General features: G+C 41.6%; 1 protein-coding gene across 1 annotated transcript in view; it reads right to left on the reverse strand.

Annotated features, from left to right (window-relative positions):
• Positions 1-686: 686 nt before the first annotated feature.
• Positions 687-25,391, reverse strand: part of LEPROT (leptin receptor overlapping transcript) — a 30,608-nt gene continuing 5,903 nt past the window's right edge. Inside the window, exons 2-4 of the mRNA XM_089687953.1 lie at positions 24,093-24,168; positions 21,619-21,805; positions 687-3,333 (exon numbers count right to left, since the gene is read on the reverse strand). Coding sequence (XP_089544079.1) covers positions 3,217-3,333; positions 21,619-21,805; positions 24,093-24,168 — 380 coding nt within the window. The 3' untranslated portion in view covers positions 687-3,216. The remainder of the gene's footprint in view (positions 3,334-21,618; positions 21,806-24,092; positions 24,169-25,391) is intronic.

Below are 25,391 nucleotides of genomic sequence, written 5' to 3' on the forward strand. Positions count from 1 at the left end.
GACACAAACCATAAGAAAACTAGAAATGCTAAGTCTTCATCACCCTACCCAAAGCTAAAGAAACGTTTTGGCTGTAGATCAATTGTAAAGAAACTCCAGGAAGATATAGAAGACACAAATCAATGGTGCTCTGTATTCATTATGCATCGCTACATGTAATGGAGACAAAAACACTCAATTCTGCCAGAAAAGTAGTTCAGGTATTTTTTTGAGCAACAGGCCCCTCAGATGTGAACAAGGGCTATTGCTTGTTAAGCATTTTTGACCTTCGAGCTACAAGCTACTGTTAGGAAATACAATCTTAAAAAAATTGTCTTCTATAAAAAAAGGTAACCGCGGCTTAATAGAGCGTCATTGGAGTTGGGGAGGGACCCAGGTAAAGAAGCCACATTTAACCAGCCCCTTCCTTTCCCGAATGAACACAATGGGCGATTGGTACCATTCACTCACTGTGTTCATTCAAATCTGAAGCATAGTAAACTAGTAGTAGTACTTTTTTGAGGACCTGTCAGGTTGGCTTTATGGGACCTCGTGGTTTGTCAAGTGAACTTGGGAATATGCCCACTTATTCATCACAGCTACAAAACACTTGAGCGTGAATGGGGAATCAAAGTCGAATTCAGGAGCCAGCCCAATCTAGGAGCCAGAAGGCCCTTTTGAGAGGAACATGTAAGAACAAAACAAAAGGCTTTAGGACCCATTTATTACTTTATGTTTCATTTTATGTTGTGCGGTAACATGCAGTCCATTGAAAAGAATGAGCTGTCAACCCACCTTTAGGCCTTATGTACACTGCTGCTCATAAATGCAAGTTAAAGAACTTCTGACTTTTTTTTTTTTTTCTTTTTTTTGCCAAAGCCCCTGAACTGAACTCAATAAAAGCTTATGTGTCCATGCATACATAGACTTTTATGGGAGTATAACAGCAGCAGCGTTTACGGGCAGTTAAAAGTTCTCTTCTAAGGGCTCATGTACACGGGGTGACTGGAAAACTCTTCTGAACGATGGAAACTGACTGCTGGAAAGCGTAGCTGAAAAACCGGCAGTGTAGCCGCGTTTGCATACCGTGTTTACCTTTAAATACCGCATTTATGTTCCATATCGGTATGCTGTCCAGAGCCTTTTTTTTATTATTATTATTATTATTATACAGGATTTATATTGCGCCAACAGTTTGCGTAGCGCTTTACAAAATGGAGACATTACAGTTACAATACAATTTGGAAACAGAGTGCCCGGCTCATTAGAGCTTACAATCTTTTCATCAGAAATGCATGCAAAGCATTTTCCAGGTATTCAAATGGACCCAGTACACCAGCGCAGTCAGTTCCAGGTTTCGGTTGAAGGAAACAATGGTAGAACGTGCCGCATTATGCTCATGATTGGATCCATAGTGAATACAACTAGAAAAAAAGACAGGTCATCTCAACACATACTCAGGAGACCTTCCCAAATGCCCAGAATGCACTGAAAAATAGTACAAAATTAACAATTTCAGACATTTTGAGAGGAATAGAGAGAGCAGAAGCAGAGAGAGCAGTATGTGTTGAGATGACCTGTCTTTTCTGGTTGTATTCACTATGGATCCCCCATCATGAGCATAATGCAGCGCGTTCTACCATTGTTTCCTTCACGCGAAACCTGGAACTGACTGCGCTGATGTACCGGGTCCATTTGAATACCTGGAACTGACTGCGCTGATGTACTGGGTCCGTTTGCATACATGGAAAAACTCTTTGCATGCATTTCTGATGATGAAAAGATTGTAAGCTCTAACGAGCCGGGCCCTCTGTTTCCTCTTGTACCAAATTGTATTGTAACTGTAATGTCTACCTTCATTTTATAAAGCGCTGCGCAAACTGTAGGTGCGATATAAATCCTGTATAATAATAATAAAAAAAAAGTCTCTCGACAGAATCTGGATATGGATCAATTTAAAAAAACGCTTCTAAAACGCAAACGCTAATAAATGTGGTTAACCGTCTGAAATGCCGGTAAAAATCTGCTCCTGAACGCAAGTTTGGTGCGTTTAAAAAAACGACTGTAAACGCAACTGCCTGTAAGCAACACAGTGTACATGGACACATAGGAAAACATAAGGGTGAGTTCAGGGGCTGCTGAAAAAAACACTGAACAGCTCCTGAACGTCAGTTTAGGAGCTGCAGTGTACATGAGCCCTAAATGCAGAAGAATCACGTTCAGGAAAGGAACATTTTGACCAAAAAATGCTAAACGCGGCAAAAACATATCTAAATGCGCCTAAGTGCTAACCGCCTTTAGCGTTTGGGCTTTATTAATTTCAATGGAAAGTACTCTGGCAAATGAAATGAGTAAACGTCCAATCGCTGAATGCAGCTAAACATGGTACCACGTTTGCACGCTTTTTTGACGCGTTTAGAATTTTTCTGCTGCCAGCAGAAAAACGTTCCACTGTGCCTGGAGCCTAACAAGGCAAAAATTGGAAATGACAAGTTTTTGTAATACACAGCAATGTACAGTACAGGTGTGTTGCCTTAGTGCACGGGTGTCAAACTGGCAGCCCTCCAGCTGTTGCCAAACTACAAGTCCCATGAGGCATTGCAAGATTGACAGTTATAAGCATGTCTCCCAAAGGCAAAGGCATGATGGGACTTGTAGTTTCACAACAGCTGGAGGGCCGCCAATTTGACACCCCTGCCTTAGTGCATTGGGGTGCCTGTTACCACCATGTGTTGATGTAAATAGGCTTTCAGAAGAGTTAGGCAACAGCTATAATTTCATGGACCTGGCTGTTTGACCATTCCTACTTCAACTTGTGAAATGGGAATGTATACTTAGTAATGAACATTCCTAGACATACTCTTTATATTTGAAAGGGTTACAATCCTTTAAAAAGTGCAAAAAGTATAAAATAAATATTACGAGAAAACCAGAAACTGCGACATCTAAAGGGTTGGAATATAAAAAAAACTCCTTTAAGCAAGAAGCAGCTCTGGAAAGCATGTGTGGGACACGTGTGGATCTCAAAGTGCTTTTATCATAGCAGAAGAAAAGTCACAGAGCTAAACAAACGTGGAAATGAAAAAGACGCAATGCTGCATAGATCTACAGCCTTTCACACGTTTCATACGCTTGATATACAAGAGATTAGGCCCTGATTACTATACACGGGATGTATATACATACACAGGATCAGCCTGGAGCTGTCAGTACAATAAAGGGAAGGCAGCTGGCATTTTACCACTGCTCCCAACTAAAGTCGTCTCCTCTTCCAAAGACTACGAAAAATCCAAGGATGGTGAGAAAGATCACAGCGTTTCCGGCGAGGACCAGGCCACAGGCTCCCCAGTAGATCTGCAACAACAAAGAAAGAGTTTTTCTTAAAGCTAAACTCGAGGCAGATAGAAAAGACACAAATGAACGCACTTCTGTAATCATTGAAGGTATTCTCTACATGCACATTAGTGTGAGCACCTGAATATCACCTTGTATAAACTTCTTGCAGTTCTTGTACAGTAGGGCTGGCATGAGAGAAGAAGAAGCAGTACAAGAAGCCAATCAGGTCCTTGGTGGACAAGGAGCACGCTGACTGGACGACAGAGAGATGACATCATCATTCTACTGCTTCTCCTTTCACTGGATGGAGTGGGGGAGGGGAATGGGGTCCAGGACAACTTGGGCTCAAATGAAGTGGGTTGAAGGATTTTGGTCATTGGACTGAGGACACCCAGTGGCAGAGAAAAAAATTATTGGGAGGTAAATCTCTGGATTAACGCCTTGGTGACGGCGGTACGCATATATGCAACCTATCGACGGGTGGGGCTTAATACCTACAAGGCCATAATTATCCACTTCCCAACCACCCTATAGCAGAAATACTGCTACAAGGCGGCACAGGTACGCAAAAATCACACACACACACACGTATATACACACACACACACACACGTATATACACACACACACACACACACACACACGTATATACACACACACACACACACACGTATATACACACACACACACACACACGTATATACACACACACACACACACACACACGTATATACACACACACACACGTATATACACACACACACACACACACACACACACACGTATATACACACACACACACACGTATATACACACACACACACACACGTATATACACATACACACGTGATTTTGCATTTCCGGGTAAGGCGCGCGCCACCATTCACAGCTGTCAATCACCAGGTCCCAGCCGTTGATTACTAGCCGGCGCCCGGTGATTGCTGAGGATCTCCGACAGGGAGGAGAGCTGTTTCGTTTACTAACAGTTCTCCTCCCTGTCAGCTCGGGCACACTGCTTTGGATGGCTGTGCACAGCACAGCCATCCAGAGCAGTGATTACAGTGAAGCACACGGACACGGCCCCCTAGTAAAACAGCACACAGTTAACCCTTTGCTCGCCCCTCATGTTAACCCCTTCCTGCCCAGTGCCATTAGTACAGTGTCAGTGCTTTTTATTAGCACTGATCACTGTATTGGTGTCACTGGGGGTGTCAGCGACACCACGTCACTTCCCACCAGCGTCAGAATGTCTGCCATAGTCCTGCTATAAGTCGCTGATTGCTGCCATTACTAATAAAAATTAAAAATCCCAGTATATATATCGCCATTTGTAATCGCTATAACTTTCACGTAAACCAATTAATTTACACGTATTGGGATTAATACTTGCACTTCCATGTTCTGTGTACTGTGAGAGATCAGATATAGTGAATGCAGGGTCCGAGGATTTTTATTTTTTTTTTAAAGCAAAGACATGGAGCAGAATACATTTTGGCCTAAATTTATGATGAAATTTGATTTTTTTTTTTAGAGCGCAAAAAATAAAAACCGCACAGGCGATAAGATACCACCGAAAGAAAGCTCAATTCGTGGGAAAAAAAGGACATCAATTTAATTTGGGTGTAGCGCTGCATGACCGCGCAATTGTCAGTTAAAGTAACGCTTTGCTGTAATGCAAAAAATGGTCTGGTCAGGAAGGGGGGGGGGGGGTAAATCCTCTGGAGGGCGAGGGGTTATGCGTACCCATTTGTACACAAAGCTGTGCCAAGAGGGCACCGGAAAGCTCCTAATCTCTACTTGTGATTGGGAGCTTTCTGATCATGTGACTGCTGTGACAGCCAATCACGGCGGTGACATGATCATAAACCCAACCCCCGGCACCTGAAACCCCTTAAAGGGTGGGGAGGCCCCAGGCGTTAAGGGGTTAAGGTTGAATATTTCAGCAAGAACTGGTTTTGTTAGCGTCTCTTTTAATAGACTGTTCATTGATATCTAATTATTTTTGTCTAGAGCCCGGCTTTAAAAACCTAAATAAAAACTCCTCAGGATGCTTTTAAAGGCAAAGTTCACCTTTGGAACATGTTACATCTGTAGTTAGGGTGGAACATTTAATATGTTCCATCTCCTGCCTCCTCTCTCTGCGTGGCCATGCAGGGTCAGCCCACACAGCCGTGTCATTTGTTCACAGGAGTTCTGTAAATGAATGAACTACATCTACCATCGGCCTCCGCGGCTGACAGCTTGTTATTCTCATATTCTGCAAAAACTCTGGTGAGCGCTCTCGTAAGTCCACTGATTCTTCCTGCCATTCAGTACCTGCCTACCCATATGAGGTACAGGCGGACAGCTTACTGAGTGTCTGCAGGATACAAGCGTTGCACCTGCAATCTGCTGTCTGCACATGCAATGCCTTACAGATTGCAGTGCAAAAAAAAATGTATAAATTCCCATTTTTTTAACAGCAAAAAGATGTGGATTTATTGTTTTTTTTTCTGTAAAAGATGAACTTATCCTTTAACTGTATCTCCAGCTCTAAGACACAAACCAACACATCAAAATAGGAGAATATTTCAACGGACGCTTCAGCTGCTCCACCTGGAGGCTACACTTTATACTACACTAACATCACACTGCAGCAAAAAAGGAAAGAAAAGGCAAGAATTTAATATTATTATTATACAGGATTTATATTATTATACAGGATTTATATTATTATTATACAGGATTTATATATTATTATTATTATTATACAGGATTTATATTATTATTATTATACAGGATTTATATTATTATTATTATTATACAGGATTTATATATTATTATTATACAGGATTTATATATTATTATTATACAGGATTTATATTATTATACAGGATTTATATTATTATTATTATTATACAGGATTTATATATTATTATTATACAGGATTTATATATTATTATTATACAGGATTTATATATTATTATTATTATACAGGATTTATATTATTATTATTATACAGGATTTATATTATTATTATTATTATACAGGATTTATATATTATTATTATACAGGATTTATATATTATTATTATTATACAGGATTTATATTATTATTATTATTATACAGGATTTATATTATTATTATTATTATTATTATACAGGATTTATATTATTATTATTATACAGGATTTATATATTATTATTATACAGGATTTATATATTATTATTATACAGGATTTATATTATTATTATTATTATACAGGATTTATATTATTATTATTATTATACAGGATTTATATATTATTATTATTATTATTATACAGGATTTATATATTATACAGGATTTATATATTATTATTATTATACAGGATTTATATTATTATTATTATTATACAGGATTTATATTATTATTATTATTATTATACAGGATTTATATATTATTATTATTATACAGGATTTATGGCGCCAACAGTTTGCTCAGCACTTTACAATATAACGGGAGACAATACAGCAACAATACAGTTCAATACAAGAGGGATAGGAGGCCCTGATCTGGGAGCTTTTATGACGAGTTTGTTTTCAAGTTAATGAAATGGGTGCTGTAGTTTTGGATGTGGAAGTGTCTGAACTCTGTGACCATGCAGAAGAAGCTTTAAAGTGTTACTAAACCCACAACAGTACAATCAGTCTGTATATGCAGTAAAGCATGCTTGTTATACTCACTGTGGAACCTAAGGGGTTAATTCTCTGCATTGTGTAAAAAGGCTGTTTGATCCTGACTTCTCTGATCCTCCCCTTCTTCCAGTGTCCCCCCTCTCATCTACTGATAAGACATATCGTGTGGAGACACTCTGCACATGCTCAGTTTGGTGTGTATTGCTAGAGGGGTTTTTTTTTTTTCCCTTGGTAGAGTGCATGTGATCAGCCCAGGGCCAACCAGCACTGTCCAGACAGAGGTCAGGGGTTTTGCATTAGGAAAACTCCTCCTCCAAGCTTTAACATGTGCTCTGCTGGACACTGATAGAAGTCACAAGACTGCTATATACAGCTGATGAGAAAGGTATTTAGCAGTTTATATTTACTAAAATAATTGCACTTCCATGTTCTGTGTACAGTGAGAGATCGGATATAGTGAATGCAGGGTCCGAAGAGACCGGATATAGTGAATGTAGGGTTCGGGGAAACCGGATATAGTGAATGCAGGGTCCGGGGAGACCAGATATAGTGAATGCAGGGTCAGGGAAGACTAGATATAGTGAATGCAGGGTCCGGGGAGAGCGGATATAGTGAATGCAGGGTCCGGGGAGAGCGGATATAGTGAATGCAGGGTTCGGGGAGGCCAGATATAGTGAATGCAGGGTCCGGGGAGACCGGATATAGTGAATGCAGGGTCCTGGGAGACCAGATATAGTGAATGCAGGGTCCTGGGAGACCAGATATAGTGAATGCAGGGTCCTGGGAGACCAGATATAGTGAATGCAGGGTCCGGGGAGACCAGAAATAGTGAATGCAGGGTCCGGGGAGACCGGATATAGTGAATGCAGGGTCCGGGGAGACCAGATATAGTGAATGCAGGGTCCGGGGAGACCGGATATAGTGAATGCAGGGTCCGGGGAGACCAGATATAGTGAATGCAGGGTCCGGGGAGACCGGATATAGTGAATGCAGGGTCCGGGGAGACCGGATATAGTGAATGCAGGGTCCGGGGAGACCGGATATAGTGAATGCAGGGTCCGGGGAGACCGGATATAGTGAATGCAGGGTCCGGGGAGACCGGATATAGTGAATGCAGGGTCAGGGAAGACCGGATATAGTGAATGCAGGGTCTGGGGAGACCGGATATAGTGAATGCAGGGTCCGGGGAGACCGGATATAGTGAATGCAGGGTCCGGGGAGACCAGATATAGTGAATGCAGGGTCCGGGGAGACCAGATATAGTGAATGCAGGGTCCGGGGAGACCAGATATAGTGAATGCAGGGTCCGGGGAGACCAGATATAGTGAATGCAGGGTCCGGGGAGACTGGATATAGTGAATGCAGAGATCCGGGGAGACCAAATATAGTGAATGCAGGGTCCAGAGAGACCAGATATATTGAATGTAGGGTCCGTGGAGACCATATATTGTGAATGCAGGGTCCGGGGAGACCGGATATAGTGAATGCAGGGTCCTGGGTTTAATAAAACTTTAAATTGTATTTACAGCGATTGTAAGTCATATATATATATATATATATAAAAACATTTTTACAACAAACATGTCTATACTTACCTGCTCTGTGCAGTGGTTTTGCACACAGCGTCCCCGATCCCCGATCTTCTTCTTCTCGGGTCCCCCACTGGTGCTTCTGGCTCCTCATCTTCATCCAGTGACATCCACAGACACTGACAGGGGGCACGGTCACAGAGTTTGATTGACAGTATCTAATGGCTCCAGCTGATATAGATCTACCCAGTAAAGAGGCAGAGACCTGGGAGAGCCACTGCTCTCATGCATGGAGCTGGATTGTGATGGGGCTCAGGTAAGTATAAGGGGGATCCAAGTAACAGAAGATTTTTTTACCTTCATGCACAGAATGCATGAAGGTAAAAAAAAAACCTTAATCTTTAGAACCACTTTAAACCCAAGAATACCTTCTACCACACTGCAGCTCACCAGTTTAAGATGTGGTGGCTGCATTAGTTTTCCTTATTCGGGATTTTCTTTCTTTACATTTCAGTTGGTGATCCTGCCAGTGACACTTCCTGTCCTAGGAAACAGTATTGTTGGTATGTTGTCCCCACATCCCCTGCACATTATCAGACTCTGGCAGTGTGAAGGCCGGGTGTTTCCACTACTTATCCATAAGTATCCATTTGGATCTTCTTGCATTTTCTGTAATGCCCACTTATAAAAAAGGGAGGATGGTGTGTAAGCCTTAAAGCTCTGCTATAAAACCCTTTGCATGGAATTCAAACACTAAGAGGTAGACCACCCCCATAGGGGGGTTCAGTCCTGCACAGGTGTAACAAATCCTTATCAACTGGAGAGAAGTTTTATGATCTTAGAACTGAGAGACAGTTCACCTGTTCAACTGGGTTCTGCCATGCACAAGTGTGGAGTATTTATGATCAAAGAAGAACAGTCCCTGGCTGGTTTGTTGGGACCGAATGCATGACACCAGACTCTCAATATAACAAACCAAAGGCCGCACTCCAATGGTGTCACAACTTGTAAAGCCGAGACATGCTGGAAGTTCCTGACCAATAACAACACCCTCCCCAAGGGTTTCACCCTCACAGGCTCAGCTGACCTCCATGACTCAGCACGTGAGGGTGAAACGCAGTAAAAGGCTACCTTCATGCAAAGACTTCCAGCGTGTCTTGGCTGATTAAAGTTTTACAAATAGTGATGTCATCGGACTACGGCCTCTGATTTGTTACAGTGAATAGAGTGGGACAGCTTCCCTTGGCCACCACCCGATACAACCACACATGGTCAGAGGGAATGGGTGGAGCACGAGGGCAGCGCTGCCTTTTTAGATCCTTCGAACAGTAAATTATACAAGACTCCGCTACAATACTGGAGAGACAACGTCCGGATATAGATCTTTGTGGATTTACTGTGCATTTATTGTATTTATTCCAGGTACTTATATAGCGCCGTCAATTTACGCAGCACTTTACATATATATTGTACATTCACATCAGTCCCTAACCCTCAAGGGGCGTACAATCTAAGGTCCCTAACTCACATCCATATATACATATACTAGGGGCAATTTAGACAGGAGCCAATTAACCTACCAGCAGGTCTTTGGAGTGTGTGGGAGGAAACCGGAGTACCCACGCAGGCACAGGGAGAACATGCAAACTCCAGGCAGGTTGTGCCGTGGTTGCGTTTTGAACCAACGACCCGAGTACTGCCAGGCAGAAGTGCTAACCATTTAGTCCTATCGGAGTATTGGGATTGCACTTATCCTGGAAGGAGATGCATAACTTGTGTCACAGATGACTTTTATGAATGAGGACTGACTCTTTACACTTGATATGTGTTGTGGATCTAATCACGAAAAGTTTTTAGATGGCCATACACACAGGTTTCTTTTTATTCAGCCTGTTGGGCAACCCCCCGCGCCCCGCTTGCTATTGGATGTAGGCGCTGTTCAGCAGACAATTTACAGACAGGCTCCTTGGACAAAAGTCAAACGATCAGTCGAGTTCCAGCAATGTATGGCCAGATTACATTGATATTTTAATGAGATGCAGTTATACTACTCATAATTATGTTAATTGACAGCAGGAAGACGAAGGTTAAAAAATGTCAGTTTTGCCGCGTTTGCACACCGCATTTATGCGCGTTTGCGTTCAGAAGCGTTTTTTAAAGCTAAGCACAGGAGAATCTCCCAAATGCCCAGAATGCACTGGAAAATGGTAAATTATTAACTATTTCAGACTGTTTGAGAGAGCAGAAGCAGAGAGAACAGTAAGTGTTGAGATTAGCTGCCTGTTTGTTTTTGGGGTTTTTTTTGTGGTGTTTGGATGTGTTCCGGCTCATTTCTGTGCAGAAATTATTGCAGCGGTGTCTAACATATTTTCTTTCATGCGAATGGTATGGTGTACCGGGTCCATTTGAGTACCAGGAAAACGCTTAGCATACATTTTTCATGATGAAAAAAGGCTCTGGACAGCATTTGTAAATGGAAGAGTTAAAAAAAATTTCCAAACGCAAACGCTTATAGACGCGGTTAGCTGTGTTTGAAACGCTGATAAAATCTACTCCTGAACGTGCGTTCAAAAAAAGACTGAAAACTCAACTGCCCGTAAACAACTGTAAAGGACGATGTGTACATGGACACATAGGAAAACATTAGGGAGAGTTCAGGGGCTGCTGAAAAAAAAACGCAGAAAAGCTCCTAAATTTATCAGCTGCAGTGCACATGGAGCCTAAAAAAGCCACCTCCTGAAGGCCCTTTAGCTTTAATGCCCGGGAAGCAGTCAGGCTTCTCTATCATGTGACTGCTGTGATTGGCTTTCATGTCTCTCATATGACCCACTGGCAGCCAATCGGCTTTGACACCAAGCTGTCTGTGATAGCTCGGTCAGTGTGCTGGGAGTAAACTCGAAGCACACATCCTCAGGTCACTGTGAGAGCACATGTGCAGCAGCTGGGCATTAACGCCCTCCCTCCTTGCTATTGCATATATGCATTACATCAGGGGTGGGCAAACTGTTGCCCTCCAGCTGTTGTGGAACTACAAGTCCCATAATGCCTCTGCAAGTCATGATGCAACTGTGAGTTTTTCAATGCCTCATTGGACATGTAGTTTCATGACACCTGGAGGGCCGCAGTTGTCAGGCCTGCATTACATGGTCAGCAAAAGGTTAAAATTGCAGCCTATACAAGGGGCGTTTAAGTCAAACCAGGACTTTTGAGTTTATATAATAAAAGAACAAATTTCAAGGAGCAGAAACTGCATTTATTTTTCAAGTTACTCCCCTCTTACATTTATACACTTATCCCAGCGTTTGACTAATGCCTGGAAAGCTTAGACATAGAAAGATCTGTCCGTACGCCTGAACCTTCCTAGGACAGCCGGCTTCACTTCGTCATTGTTGTGTCCACCGTTCCCACAGAAAGATTCTTCTGTTGTGGCATTTCACAACAGGTTATGCGTCGATTATCCAGGATCAGGCGTTCCACGCGCTGAATGTTCACAGGAACCACTGCTGTGGGCTGGAAACCACCACGGCCGGGATCATCACTGACAGACATACAGTCAACTTTTAAATATTTACACGTTCAAATATCTTACTGCGGCTGAGCGTCTCATCACCGTACTGTGCTTTTAGTCTTCTGTAGATATCCGCAGGTTTTACGCCTTCCTTCACAAGAAACCATCACCACACGCTGTTCCATGGACGCACTAACACGGTTGTCTGCCATCTTGATTAACGGTCTCTGGACTGGACATATGCACCGCCTATCAGTAATAGGACACATTGGACACTTACTACTGCGGATAGTACCGCCACGCTAGCATCCCTTTTTATATCTGTCAAATTAAAAGTCCTGGTTTGACTTGAACACCCGAGGTGTTTATGTATGGTATAATCAAGGGTGTACTTACCACAAGGAAAACAAGGCAGTTGCCTAGGGCGGCATTTTTCAAGGGGGGGGGGCAGCACTGCCCCTTGGAAGAAGGGACAGAAGAAGGGACACACGCGACATGGGGACCTAGTGGGTTCCGAGAGATGTTGTGGGTTTCATGACGGTGTATGCACAGCCCGACTCTCGTTCCTGGGGATGTCCGGAGCTGTGAAGGTGAGTGTCTTTCTCTCTCTCACCATGTGGGATGGTGGCTGGTGTATGGGGGGCAGTGGTAGTGGAAGGCATGGGTGGAGGGCAGGGGTGCTCTTGGTCAATGTCTGGCTCTTTCTGCGGGGGGGGGGGGGGGGGGGGGCGCCACTTTTTGTGTTGCCTAGAACAGCACAAAACCTAAATACACCACTGGGTATAATATTTAACATGTGAGACATTTAAACAGTAGTTTGGTCCTTTGTAGTCTTTAAACAGGGCTGTTTGTTTTTTATAATTGGATTTTTTTGCACTTATCAAACAGATATAACAAAACACTTTATGTATATTTCACTGATGAATAGCGAGCATCTAAGACAAGTCCTATGTTAGAGTTTACGTACAATTTATTCTGTATGTAAGATGAAACCGCGCAAATCCCCAATCGGCTGAAGTCACAGAGCGGCAAGTATATAAGAGGATATCATCTTTTAAAATGCTAATGCAAATGGATACTGCGCTAAAAAAACTTTGTGAGCACTATAGAGACCTTCACACCTCTGAAAAGCAATCGAAAACAAAAGCACTGCAATAATTAAACTAAATAAGTGCATACATATGCCCTATGAAGACCCTCACACCTCTGAAATTTGAAAAATAAAAAAAAGTGACGTCGCTGCTTGATCATGCCCTTACGTGTTTCGTCACATGACTTCGTCTGAGAGCGGCTGCTGAGACGCCACTGTGAGAGCTGAAGATTTTTTCCAGCTATATATTAATGAATGCTGGTTTTTACCTTACACATTGTGACTTTGGTTTTAAGGGGGGTATTTTTCATACAATAAATAGTCAAACGATATTATGCTATGGCGAGTGTTCTTTATTTACCTACATATGGAATTGGATTATACTTACCTTGATGGAGTCTATATGAATCAGCCATCTGATGAATGAATATTTTCTGGATTGATCGGTGTTGTGATGAATCTTCCACATCTACTGATATTTGATTGAAATACTGATTAAACATCAGCATCTGGTGAGTTAGCACTTTGATGGGGTGTTGAGCACAAAGGAATTCACGGTTGTGGAGAATATATATTTTTTGAAGAAAGTTATGTATGGACTACACTTTATTATGGACTTATAATTTTTGATGTCTCACAATTTTGGCACATATAAATTTTTTTGGGTGGCAGTTTTTATTTTATATTTATTTATATATTGATTTATTTATTCTATTTATATATAATTTAAGGGCATATATAGTTATGAGAGCGCAGTTTATGGTATTTCCATTTATTTATATACATAAAAGGGCAGCACAGTGGCTTAGTGGTTAGCACTTCTGCCTTGCAGTAATTGGGTCATGAGTTCGATTCCCAACCATGGCACCTCCTGCATGGAGTTTGCATGTTCTCCCTGTGTTCGCGTGGGTTTAGATCTACTTTGAGTCAAACTTACGTGACTATTTCAATCCCTTATGATGGTGTCACGGCGCCTCTGGTGACGTTTCTACAAATTGAAAATAAATCGGAAACAGTGGAGACCATACTGACACTTTTAGAAAATGTATATTATATAGGGCGCGCTTGTGAGAAATGTGGAAGTATTTATATATCCTATACTCTAGTTGGGAAAAGAAGTAATAGAACATTGCAGAGTGGGTGGGTTTACATGGGGGAGGAAGGTTTTATCTAGGTAGGAGGGGAAATCAGAAGGGGGGAGGTTATGGGGGTTGGGGAAAGACCCGGCAACCTACCCTGTAAGAACAATTGCTAAGAGAATTCATGGAAAAAAGTCGCTTACGAGTGACGGTCCATGCAATCACCAAGGGTCGGATACGACTGAATGGATAGATAAGATATACATAAAAGTTAGTAGAAAAAAATTCAAAAACAAAAAAACAATAACAAAACGTCCATATAGATATAAACAATAGTCCATAAGTATGAGAAGAAAATTCCACAATCGATGGTATTATTGTAAACAATGCTGTAAATGCAAAAAAACTTGCTTCAACTGGTCACCAGAGTGTACACTCTGCAATAATCACTCAATGACAATGAAAGAACTGTATTCTTTAGAAAATACTGTAACTAAAAATGTAATGTAAGGGTCAAGGTTCATGAAAAATCAGCCAGATATTCGAACAGCAGACGGGATATGTGCCAGAATCCTCCGTTCACAAGGAAATGTCTGGGGGGTTTATACTGACAGATGCACTAATAGCCAGAAGTGCAGCATTCTGCCTCCCAGGCACAGGAGCTATTTAGATACTTATCGTGATTATTTCAGGGGATCGAGCTGCCATGGAGGGCTGGATAACACACACTTATAATTTGCTCATCCATCAACATCTGCACGGCTAAGGTCACATAGGGAATACAATCGGAGCTCTTATGCTTTTATCAAGAAGTTTTCTTATTAAGGAGAAAAAAAAGGGACAAACTGCAGCTGCTACTGTTGTTAAATTTCACTATGATTAATATCTGGTCTCCCTGGACAGACAGCCATGACTCCATGACCTGATAAAAACAGATGCACTCTCTTTCAACATTCTTTATATGCCTAAGGCCCCATGTACACGGGACACTTCTGAACGATGGAAACTGACTGCTGGAAAATGTATGTAAAAAAAGGTCTGTTTAGCTGCGTTTGCATAATGTGTTTATGCGCTTTTGCGTTTAGAAGCGTTTTTTACAGATAAGCACAGGAGAACCTCCCAAATGCCCAGAATGCACTAAAAAGTGGTAAATTATTAACTATTTCAGACTGTTTCAGAGCAATACAGAGAGTAGAAGCAGAGACAGCAGTAAGTGTTGAGATTAGCAAGGTGTGAGTTGCTCATTAAAGTTTCTTTTGTTTCCAAGGGTGGGAAAGGTATCTGGTGGAGGAAGTCATTAAGGTCACCTGGCAGGGGGTCTTCATGAGGAATTTGAGGTGTGAATGGTCATTAACATATCTTTTGTTTCCAAGGGTGGGAGAGGTCTGAGGTGTGAATTGGTCATTAACATATCTTTTGTTTCCAAGGGTGGGAGAGGTCTGAGGTGTGAATGGGTCATTAACATCTTTTGTTTCCAAGGGTGGGAAAGGTCTGAGGTGTGAATGGTCATTAACATATCTTTTGTTTCCAAGGGTGGGAGAGGTCTGAGGTGTGAATTGGTCATTAACATATCTTTTGTTTCCAAGGGTGGGAGAGGTCTGAGGTGTGATTGGTCATTAACATATCTTTTGTTTCCAAGGGTGGGAGAGGTCTGAGGTGTGAATTGGTCCTTACAATGTGTGACAAGCTTGGTAGAAACATCCTGTGTTCAGTGTTTTGTCCATCTTGAAAATGCTTTGCATACATTTTTCATGATGAAAAAAGGTTCTGGACAGCATCGGGAACTGGAAGAGTTAAAAAAAAAAAATTCAAATGCTTATAAACGCGATTAGCCAAATTTACAAGCGTTTTGCGTTTGAAACGTTGATAAAATCGACTGCTGAACGTAAGTTTGGTGCGTTCAAAAAAATGACTGTAAACTCAAATGCCTGTAGATGACTGTAAACGAAGATGTGTACATGGACACATAGGAACACATTAGGGAGAGTTCAGGGGCTGCTGAAAAAAACGCTGAACAGCTCCTAAAACGTGAGTTTATCAGCTGCAGTGTACATGAGCCCTAATAACTAGTGGTGCACCGAAATTTAAATTCTGGTGCCGAAACCGAAAATTCTAAATGCACTTGGCCAAAAACCGAAACGCCCAGTTTTTAAAAATGAGTCTGTACCAAGGCCAAACATTCCAGGGTATGAAAACTTTTGATCCGGGCCATTTGGGAGATTTCCGTTATCATTATGATTTAAATAGGAGCCAAGCAACTATGTGATAATAAATGGCTTCATATAATCACTATCTTTAAATAAAAGGCAGTTTTTTTGGCATAATCAATCATATTTTCAATGCCAAAATTTTATGATTCCTGCCAGGGTGTGCAAACTTTTAAGCACAACTGTATGTTTAGAACTGTGGTCTCCAAACTGCAGCCATGGAGCCAGATGTGGCCCTTTGCTTGCCTTTATCCGGCCTATGAGGCATTATTCCTGCCATCGACATAAAAAATGGGGCATAATTCCGCCACTGACACAACAATGGGGCATTGTTTATTATTACTGGACACAGACTGCCCCCCCCTAAAGTCTGAAAGACACTAAACTGGCCCTTTGTTCAGAAAGTTTGGAGACCCCTGGTTTAGAACATTCAGCTCAATCGTTGGTATACTGTGATCCAGGGTGGATAAAAATCAATGATTTTTTTTAAAAAAATCTAAAAAAAATCAGATTTTTTTAATTTAAATCGGATTTTTTTGAATAAAATGCTTTTTGAGGAAAATATATTACCATCCAAAGATTATTCCATCATGAAATAAAGATTAGTTTTTTAATTATGTAGAATAAGGCTGTATAGGTGTAATTTTTTTGGTAAATAAATTCCATGAATCCATTCACAATGTCATGCTCTTCCAGAGGTGTCTGTAAGATTATTGGGCAGTTTCTCTGCCTACAAGATATTATCACAGATGTTTGGTTTACTTTTGCAGTTCTCAAAACTGAATTTGGCTCAGCGGAGATCACATGCCTCTTCTTCACAGCAAAAATGTTATAACATGAACAGAGTTAAGAAAAAGACCTTCATCCTAACTTCTACAAACCTCTGAATACAGAATCAACCCCTTCAGTGCTAAGTTTCAAGAAGTTCAGTGAATAGAATAGAAACAATATTTTTCTGATTGTTTGGAGTGGAATAGATCTGCACAAGAAGAAAGTGAAACTAAGTGTGAGGAGGAAGGGGCTGACAGTCTACGTTTCTTAAAATATATATATTTTGTTTAGCCAAATTAGTTACCAAACATGGATGTTTAAGCAAATCACATATGCTGGAATGTTATTGTTTCAGTTGAATAAATCTGTTTAAATTGTTATTATTAAGGTAATGATTATTTTTCTCCTTCCTAAATACAGCAGAAAAGTTGTCCAAATATGAATGATTAACCTATTAAACTGGGGATAAAAAAACAAATGAAAAGTTGTTATTCTAAAAATCTTCATCTACTTGTATATTAAAGTTATACCAGCAAGAATTAGTCTTTATGTAGAAAACTAGGATATAAATCAAGCCTTACTGACTAGTGATTTAAATCAAATCCACCCTGCTGTGATCCAACATTTTTTTTGGCAGACAGAGGTGTACCAACGCCCCCCCCCCCCCCCGGTCATCTCTTTGTCCTTTCCTAACCGTTATAAAATTCATCAAATCCAGTAATAAATTAAATCAGATATAAAAAAAATCAATGTCAAAGTGTAGGACTCAAAGCTAGTTTGTATGGGCACTGACCAGAACACATACATGCTTAAGGTTCAGTCAGACGGACGGTAATCCCCTTTGTTATTGCATCTGCATCAACCACAGGCATTCTACAGAGGTGGACGCAAAATGCAGTGGCTATATGAACACATCCACATGCAGCTGCATTTCAAAATTTGACATGCGGGCGTGAGGAGGTGTTCAGATCCGAAAAGAGAGAATGTGGATTCAGATCCTTGCACGCACTCCTGCCTGCATGTCAAATTTTGATATGAAGCTACAAGTAGCCATGCGGCTGCTGTGTTTGCATCCACCTCTGTCCTTTTGTCTCTTTTGGTCAGCTGATCATCTCGACTGTTCCTATGCTTATCAGACAATGTTTTCCAGGAAACTGTATACGCCGTCATAACCTTTGATCCTGGGCCTCACGACATGGCAAATAGATTGGCAACTTCAGTCAGAGGCACCAGCTAAGCGGCACCAACAACTTGCCCTCTTTGAAGCTCAATAAGCTCTGACATGACTCCGTATTACTAGCAGCGTAAGCAGTTAATAATTAAAGTAAGACTGCCCACCTGTTAGCTAGGTGTCTCATCACACAGCGGAAGAAAAAAGAAATGTTAAATCCCTTCTACTTTCAACAGGAAACACGTCGTCACTTTCACACCTGAAAATCATGTCCTGTTCCCATTTTTTTTGTCTTACCCCGTTATCAACAGTCTCTTTTGAAAGAGAGTCCAACTGTTGTTTCATCAGTTCAGTCTGAGGCAGATGCAGGCAAAACAGCAAAGGGAACCTGCACACTGGACTGGTGTCAATGCCTGTCTGAATGACCCTTAAGCCTAGTACACACAATCAGAAAATCGTATGAAAAGTACCGATTGTACAATAATCTGATCGTTAGCACACAGCTTTCTGACGAAATTATTCAAAGGGACAAGCACGAAAATTTTTCTTGTACGATATCAAATCATACGATTTTCATTTAATCAGAACAGTTTTCGTCTAAAAATATAATACAATACCTTAGGCCAGGTTGACATATGTGCAGGTGGTGCCGCTGAGGATCCGCACGAAAATCCATGCAGCCGCACCACCCGCACAGAGAAATGCGGACCCGCGAGCGGGTGCCATTAATTCTAATGGCACACCGGCAGCACTGGAAAATGCAACCGTGTGGGCTGTGTTTTCCGAAGAAGTACAGGGACTTCTTCCCTGCGTGTCACGGGCACGGGAGTCCATTCAAATGAATGGGCTCTCGTGCCCGTGCAAAACGCGGCCCGCACAGCCGCATAGATGTGAACCGGGGATTACATCACATCCGAATTTTTATTTTATTGTATAATAATAGCATGCAAAACAAAAAAACAACGGACTATCATTCATCCATCATTATGTGTACAGGGCGTTAGAGTACCCAGAAAAAAGATCTTGGATATTATTTTTACTGACTTCCCATCTTTTTAGTTTCCCAAAGATCAAACACAAAGTGTGAGAAAATCTCTCCAAGATGAAATGAAATCCCACTTAGACAGTTGTCATCAGAACAGGTCTCTCTATTGAAAGATTTTCCCTCATCTCTTGTTTTGATGACAACTGTAAAATTTTGGATTTTCCATCATTTTCTGCTCAGTGAAAATAGTCACCAGGACAGAAAGGGAGGGCAAATCTCCCCAACTGAGATATAGACAGCAATTCAAAACTGAAGGGGGATCTAAGCCTTCTCTTCTCCACTCTATACATACGTCCCAGCAACATTCCAATAAAATGTTTAAATAAACCTGTTTTCATTACATACCTTATTTTTAACCCAGTGCCTTTATCACTGTCTCTATGCCTCTCAATGCAATGCAGGCAGATCATGGCTGGTGGGAGGGGCCAGCAGGGTGCTGTACATAGCTTCCTCAAATTATCACAGCACACTGCCGCAGTACTCCTCTCAAGAGCCCTCAGCCTTGATGCAAGCAGGAGGTTGGCTCTTAGGAGGAGTTATTCAAATATCAAAATGTCTTGATGAGTGGGTATCAGTCTGAGTGGGAGTGGGTGTTCCTAAGCAGGCTGCATTTGCATGAATATTGTCCTAGGTCAGCCTTTCTCAACCAGGTGCCCAGGCACCCTGGTGTGCCTTGAGGTTTCTTCAGGGGTGCCTTGGCAAAATGTCTAAAAGTTTCACAAAACTTGTATACAAGCCAGCAGGGTGGAACAAGCCTGCCTTTAAGTCACGGGTTTTCATTGTGCGCCATTACGACCTTCTAGCCACCCGTATCCTGACAACCAATGACATCATCAGTTAATAAGGAGGATGTCAGCTGACTACACATTATCCTTGTTTGACCCTCCCCCGCCCCTCTCCATCAGTACTGGGGTCACATTAGTTCAGTGATGGAGTAAAACTGAGGGAGAAGAGAAACACTGGAATACTAGTCAGGACCAATGTGAAAAAGTGTATTTGATTTGGAAGAATAAATTTGAATATTTTTTACATTTCAGGATGGGGTTCCTCGGGTCTGTCCATAATTCTAAAGGGTGCCTCGGGACTGTCCATAATTCTAAAGGGTGCCTCGGGACTGTCCATAATTCTAAAGGGTGCCTCGGGACTGTCCATAATTCTAAAGGGTGCCTCGGGACTGTCCATAATTCTAAAGGGTGCCTCGGGACTGTCCATAATTCTAAAGGGTGCCTCGGGACTGTCCATAATTCTAAAGGGTGCCTCGGGACTGTCCATAATTCTAAAGGGCGCCTCGGGACTGTCCATAATTCTAGAGGGCGCCTCGGGACTGTCCATAATTCTAGAGGGCGCCTCGGGACTGTCCATAATTCTAGAGGGCGACTCGGGACTGTCCATAATTCTAGAGGGCGCCTCGGGACTGTCCATAATTCTAAAGGGCGCCTCGGGACTGTCCATAATTTTAGAGGGTGCCTGGGACTGTCCATAATTCTAAAGGGTGCCTCGGGACTGTCCATAATTCTAAAGGGTGCCTCGGGACTGTCCATAATTCTAAAGGGTGCCTCGGGACTGTCCATAATTCTAAAGGGTGCCTCGGGACTGTCCATAATTCTAAAGGGCGCCTCGGGACTGTCCATAATTCTAAAGGGCGCCTCGGGACTGTCCATAATTCTAAAGGGTGCCTTGACTGAAAAAAGGTTGAGAAACACTGTCCTAGGCACTGCCCACATGTGATGCTGATTTGCCATGATTTACAGAACCTACACCCAATAAATGAGGCGGAGCTCTATCTGACTTACTGCACCTTATATTGCACACTGCGAAAGCTCACATTGTGCAATGAAAGCAGAGTAAGCAATTTTAGTGCAGTAGAAGTGCCATTGCAACTGGGCAAAACTGAAGCGCATGCTGGCGTTTGCCCTTAAATATATCTGTTATGCTACTTTCTATAGCTTCATTTAGATCCTTCCCCAACAAGGGTGCCAAGCCTAGCCAGCCCACTACTATGGACACGAATTAAAAATCAGCAAACCGATGAGAAACTATAAGGTGAGAAGGTAGTCTCATTCCACCACAGAAGGCACCTATTATTACTAAATTCTCACCTTGGCTATAGTGTTGGCAGTCATTTCTGAAGTGGGTGTAGAGTTTTCCCTTTCTGCAACCTCCATTTTAAACTGCAGCATGCCACGTGACACGATCATTAAACAAATATATTACAAGGCACTCCTAACATGCAACTGCATCACTTACCAAGTGTATTCTGGCAAGTATGATGGGAAGGCCAAATGCTGAAACTACAATTCCAGTGGTAAAAAAGTAAGCCAACTCCCGACAGGCACTGCTGGCTGCATCACTGTCATCGCTGAGTCTGGTGGCAATGAAGTGTGGAATGGGACTGATGACGTAGAATATCAAAACAAACAGAGGCCAGTAAACTCTGAAATGAGAGAAGAGAACAGCATTAGCCTGGCAGCCTGAGATCCATCTCCTAAACAAGAACTGATCATATGCACTCAGTATTTAAATTACACCAAAAAATGTTCAGCGTAATAATATATGGATTATTTTGTATACTTCACCCCAAGCACTAGCAGCTAAAACTAATGTGACAGTAAAAAGGAAGAGTGGCCACGGCATCAAATTTTTTTTGAAGCCCAGCTATGCCTTTTCTTTACCCACCCAACCCTCCAATGTTTATTTAAAAAAAAAAAAAAGGCTTTCTTGCAAACTTTAAGCAGGTTTTCATGTGGTTTCAACTGAGGAGAGGTTTCCGTCTAGCCACTCTAGCATAAAGCCCAGATTGGTGGAGGGCTGCAGTGATGGTTGTCCTTCTGGAACATTGTCCCATCTCCACACAGGATCTCTGGAGCTCACTCGGAGTGACCATCGAGTTCTTGGTCACCTCTCTAAGGCCCTTCTCCCGCAATTGCTGTTTGGCCGGGCAGCCAGCTCTTGAAAGATTCCTGGTTGTGTCAAACTTCTTCCTTTTGAGAATTATGGAGGTCACTGCGCTCTTGGGAAGCAGAAGTTTTTTGTAGCCTTCCCCCGATCTGTGCCTTGCAATAATCCTGCCTCTGAGCTCTGCAGGCAGTTCCTTTTGACCTCATGACTTTTGCTCTGATACAGTATACATTGTCAACTGTGAGGCCTTTTATAGAGAGGTTTGTGCCATTCCGAATCATGTCCAATCGATTTATTTTACCACAGGAGGACTCCAATCAAGGTGTGGAAACATCTCAGCACCTGAGCTAATATTTCAAGTGTTGTTGCAAAGGGTCTGAATACTTATGCAAATGTAATATTTCAGTTTTTTATTTTTGATAAATTTGCAAACATTTGTAAAATTCTGTTTTCACTTTGTAATTATGGGGTACCAAATGTAGAATTAAAAAAAAAAAAAAAAAAAGGAATTTAAAAAACTGTAGTATGAGGCTGCAGCATAACAAAGCTGAAAAACGTGAAGGGAGTCTGAATACTATATATATGGATTGGATTGCTGTGTACATAAAAGAGCTTTACATGTATACAAATTGTGTGTGTGTGTGTGTGTATATATATATATATATACACACACACATACATATACACACACATACATACATATACATACATACACACATACACACACACATATGTATGTGTGTGTGTGTGTATGTATATATATACACACACATACATATACACACACATACATATATGTATGTGTGTGTGTGTGTGTGTGTGTGTGTGTGTGTGTGTGTGTGTGTGTGTGTGTGTGTGTGTGTGTGTGTGTGTGTGTGTGTGTGTGTGTGTGTGTGTGTGTGTGTGTGTGTATATATATATATATATATATACATACATACATACATACACACACACATACATATACACACACATACATACATATATATATATATATATATATACACATACATACACACACACATATATATATATACATATGAGGTGTGACAATTTAATTCCCTGAATGGACAGTAAAAAAAACAAAAAAAATCAAACTCCTCTGCAATCTTCACAAAATCGGTTGAAATTTGAAGACAGCAGTCTTTCTGATCTTCCGTCAACATTGGAGGCACCAACTTTGTAGAAATTTTCTTCATTCCCAAGTCCTATGTTAGAATCTACTGAACCGCTTCCCTGTTCATGTTCTATTTTTCTGTCATCATTCACACACTCAATCTACGATCCGCGCGTACAAGGGTTCTCACTCTGTCCACATTTGTATCCATCCTTTGTGTTTTTGGCTGCCCACTTTTTGCGCCATCTTTGACATCTTATTTCCTCCCCTCCTCCTTAAACCGCTTACACCATTCAAAGTAGTGGAGCCATTCTTGAAAAGTTCACCGTAAGCCTGTTGTATCAGAGCTAAAGTTTTACTTGTACTTATATAAATTTGCACACATAATTGATGTAGATCCGCTGCTCCAGATTCCTGTCTTTAATTCTCTGCCAACAGAGCAACGCATACACGTGTTATTTCTTCTACTACTCCATAAAGACTGAGTCCACTGGTCTGCGATCCCGGAGAGCGCAGGTTAGAACATGCTGGAGAGCAAATGGCTGTGTGACTATCCAATTTAGTGCTGAGTCTCCGGCATTCCGGGAATAAAATTGTCACACCTTGTATATACAGTATATCTCTCTATGCATATATAACCTCTATATACTGTAGACCTATGTGCATTGCTAATGAGACACACACCACAGATGATTGAAATTCTTACTTATAACTTTCTAAGGCACATCCGAGCATGAGAAAGGTAAGACCAATGGCTCCGCTGAAAGATAGTGCAACAAGTGCTGGAAAGAGAGAAGGAATATGTATAAATATAAAACAGAACAAATAAAACAACAAACAGAAAAAAAGGAAAAGTGAGTTATTTCCAATGATGACTAATCAGGTCAGAAAAAAAAAAATGAAACAATCTGATTGGTCACAATGGGCCATAACTAACTTATTCAAACATTTCCTTTTCTTTCTTTTTTTTTTTATTTTAGAAACAGCCTCTCTTGTTTCTCATTTCATCATTTTCTAATACAATCTGACAGATTTTTTTTTTTGGGCTCCCTGTAAAAACAATTTGCTTTGTGTACTTTGGAGGACACAACACCCGTCGCTCTGGCTGTACTGGTGCCCATGTGTGTAAATACTTTGTTTCTGCTCCTACGCCTTTTCACAGAGTATGGCGTGAAGAGTCCTGAAATCACCATTGGGGTGATTTCCCTTCACTTCGAGAGAAATCCCCCCCCCCATCAGACAGATGTCATCAGAACAGATGTCTTCACTAGACCATAACAAAATGATGGGGCAGCTGCACAGCCGTGAGCTTGTGGTAAACTCTTCAGACTCTGGATGTGATGAATGCAGCTGAGCTCTCCTCATAACAGTGCACTTCATTTGGAGGACATTTGTGCATGTGGCCTATGAGGTCTGCAAGATACAGTTGTGCTCAAAAGTTTGCATACCCTGGCAGAAATCGTGAAATTTTGGCATTGATATTGAAAAAAATGACTGATCGTGCCCCAAAACTGTCTTTTATTTGAAGATAGTGATCATATGAAGCCATTGATTATCACATAATTGTTTGGCTCCTTTTTAAATCATAATGATAACAGAAATAACCCAAATGGTCCGGATCAGAAGTCTCCGCCCCCAGATCAGAAGTCTCCGCCCCCTGGATCAGAGGTTTCCCTCCCCTGGAATGTTTGGCCTTGGTACAGACACACAAGGTGACACACACGGGGTAAAATGGCAATTAAAGGCTCATTTCCCACATCTGTGGCTTTTTAAACACTTGCCCTCCTAAGTATTTACCCCCCTTCCTGACCAGGCCATTTTTTGTGTTACTTTACCTGACAATTGTGCGGTCATGCAACGCTGCACCCAAATGAAATTTAAGTCCCTTTTTTCCCCACGAATTGAACTTTCTTTCAGTGGTATTTGACACTACCGACACTGTACTAATGGCACTAGGCAGAAAGGGGTTAACATGAGGAACGATCAAAGGGTTAACTGTGCACAG

The sequence above is a fragment of the Staurois parvus genome, unplaced genomic scaffold, assembly GCF_062004578.1.
Source record: "Staurois parvus isolate SC_StPar_1 unplaced genomic scaffold, SC_StPar_1.0 ptg000441l, whole genome shotgun sequence".
Lineage (NCBI taxonomy): Eukaryota > Metazoa > Chordata > Amphibia > Anura > Ranidae > Staurois > Staurois parvus.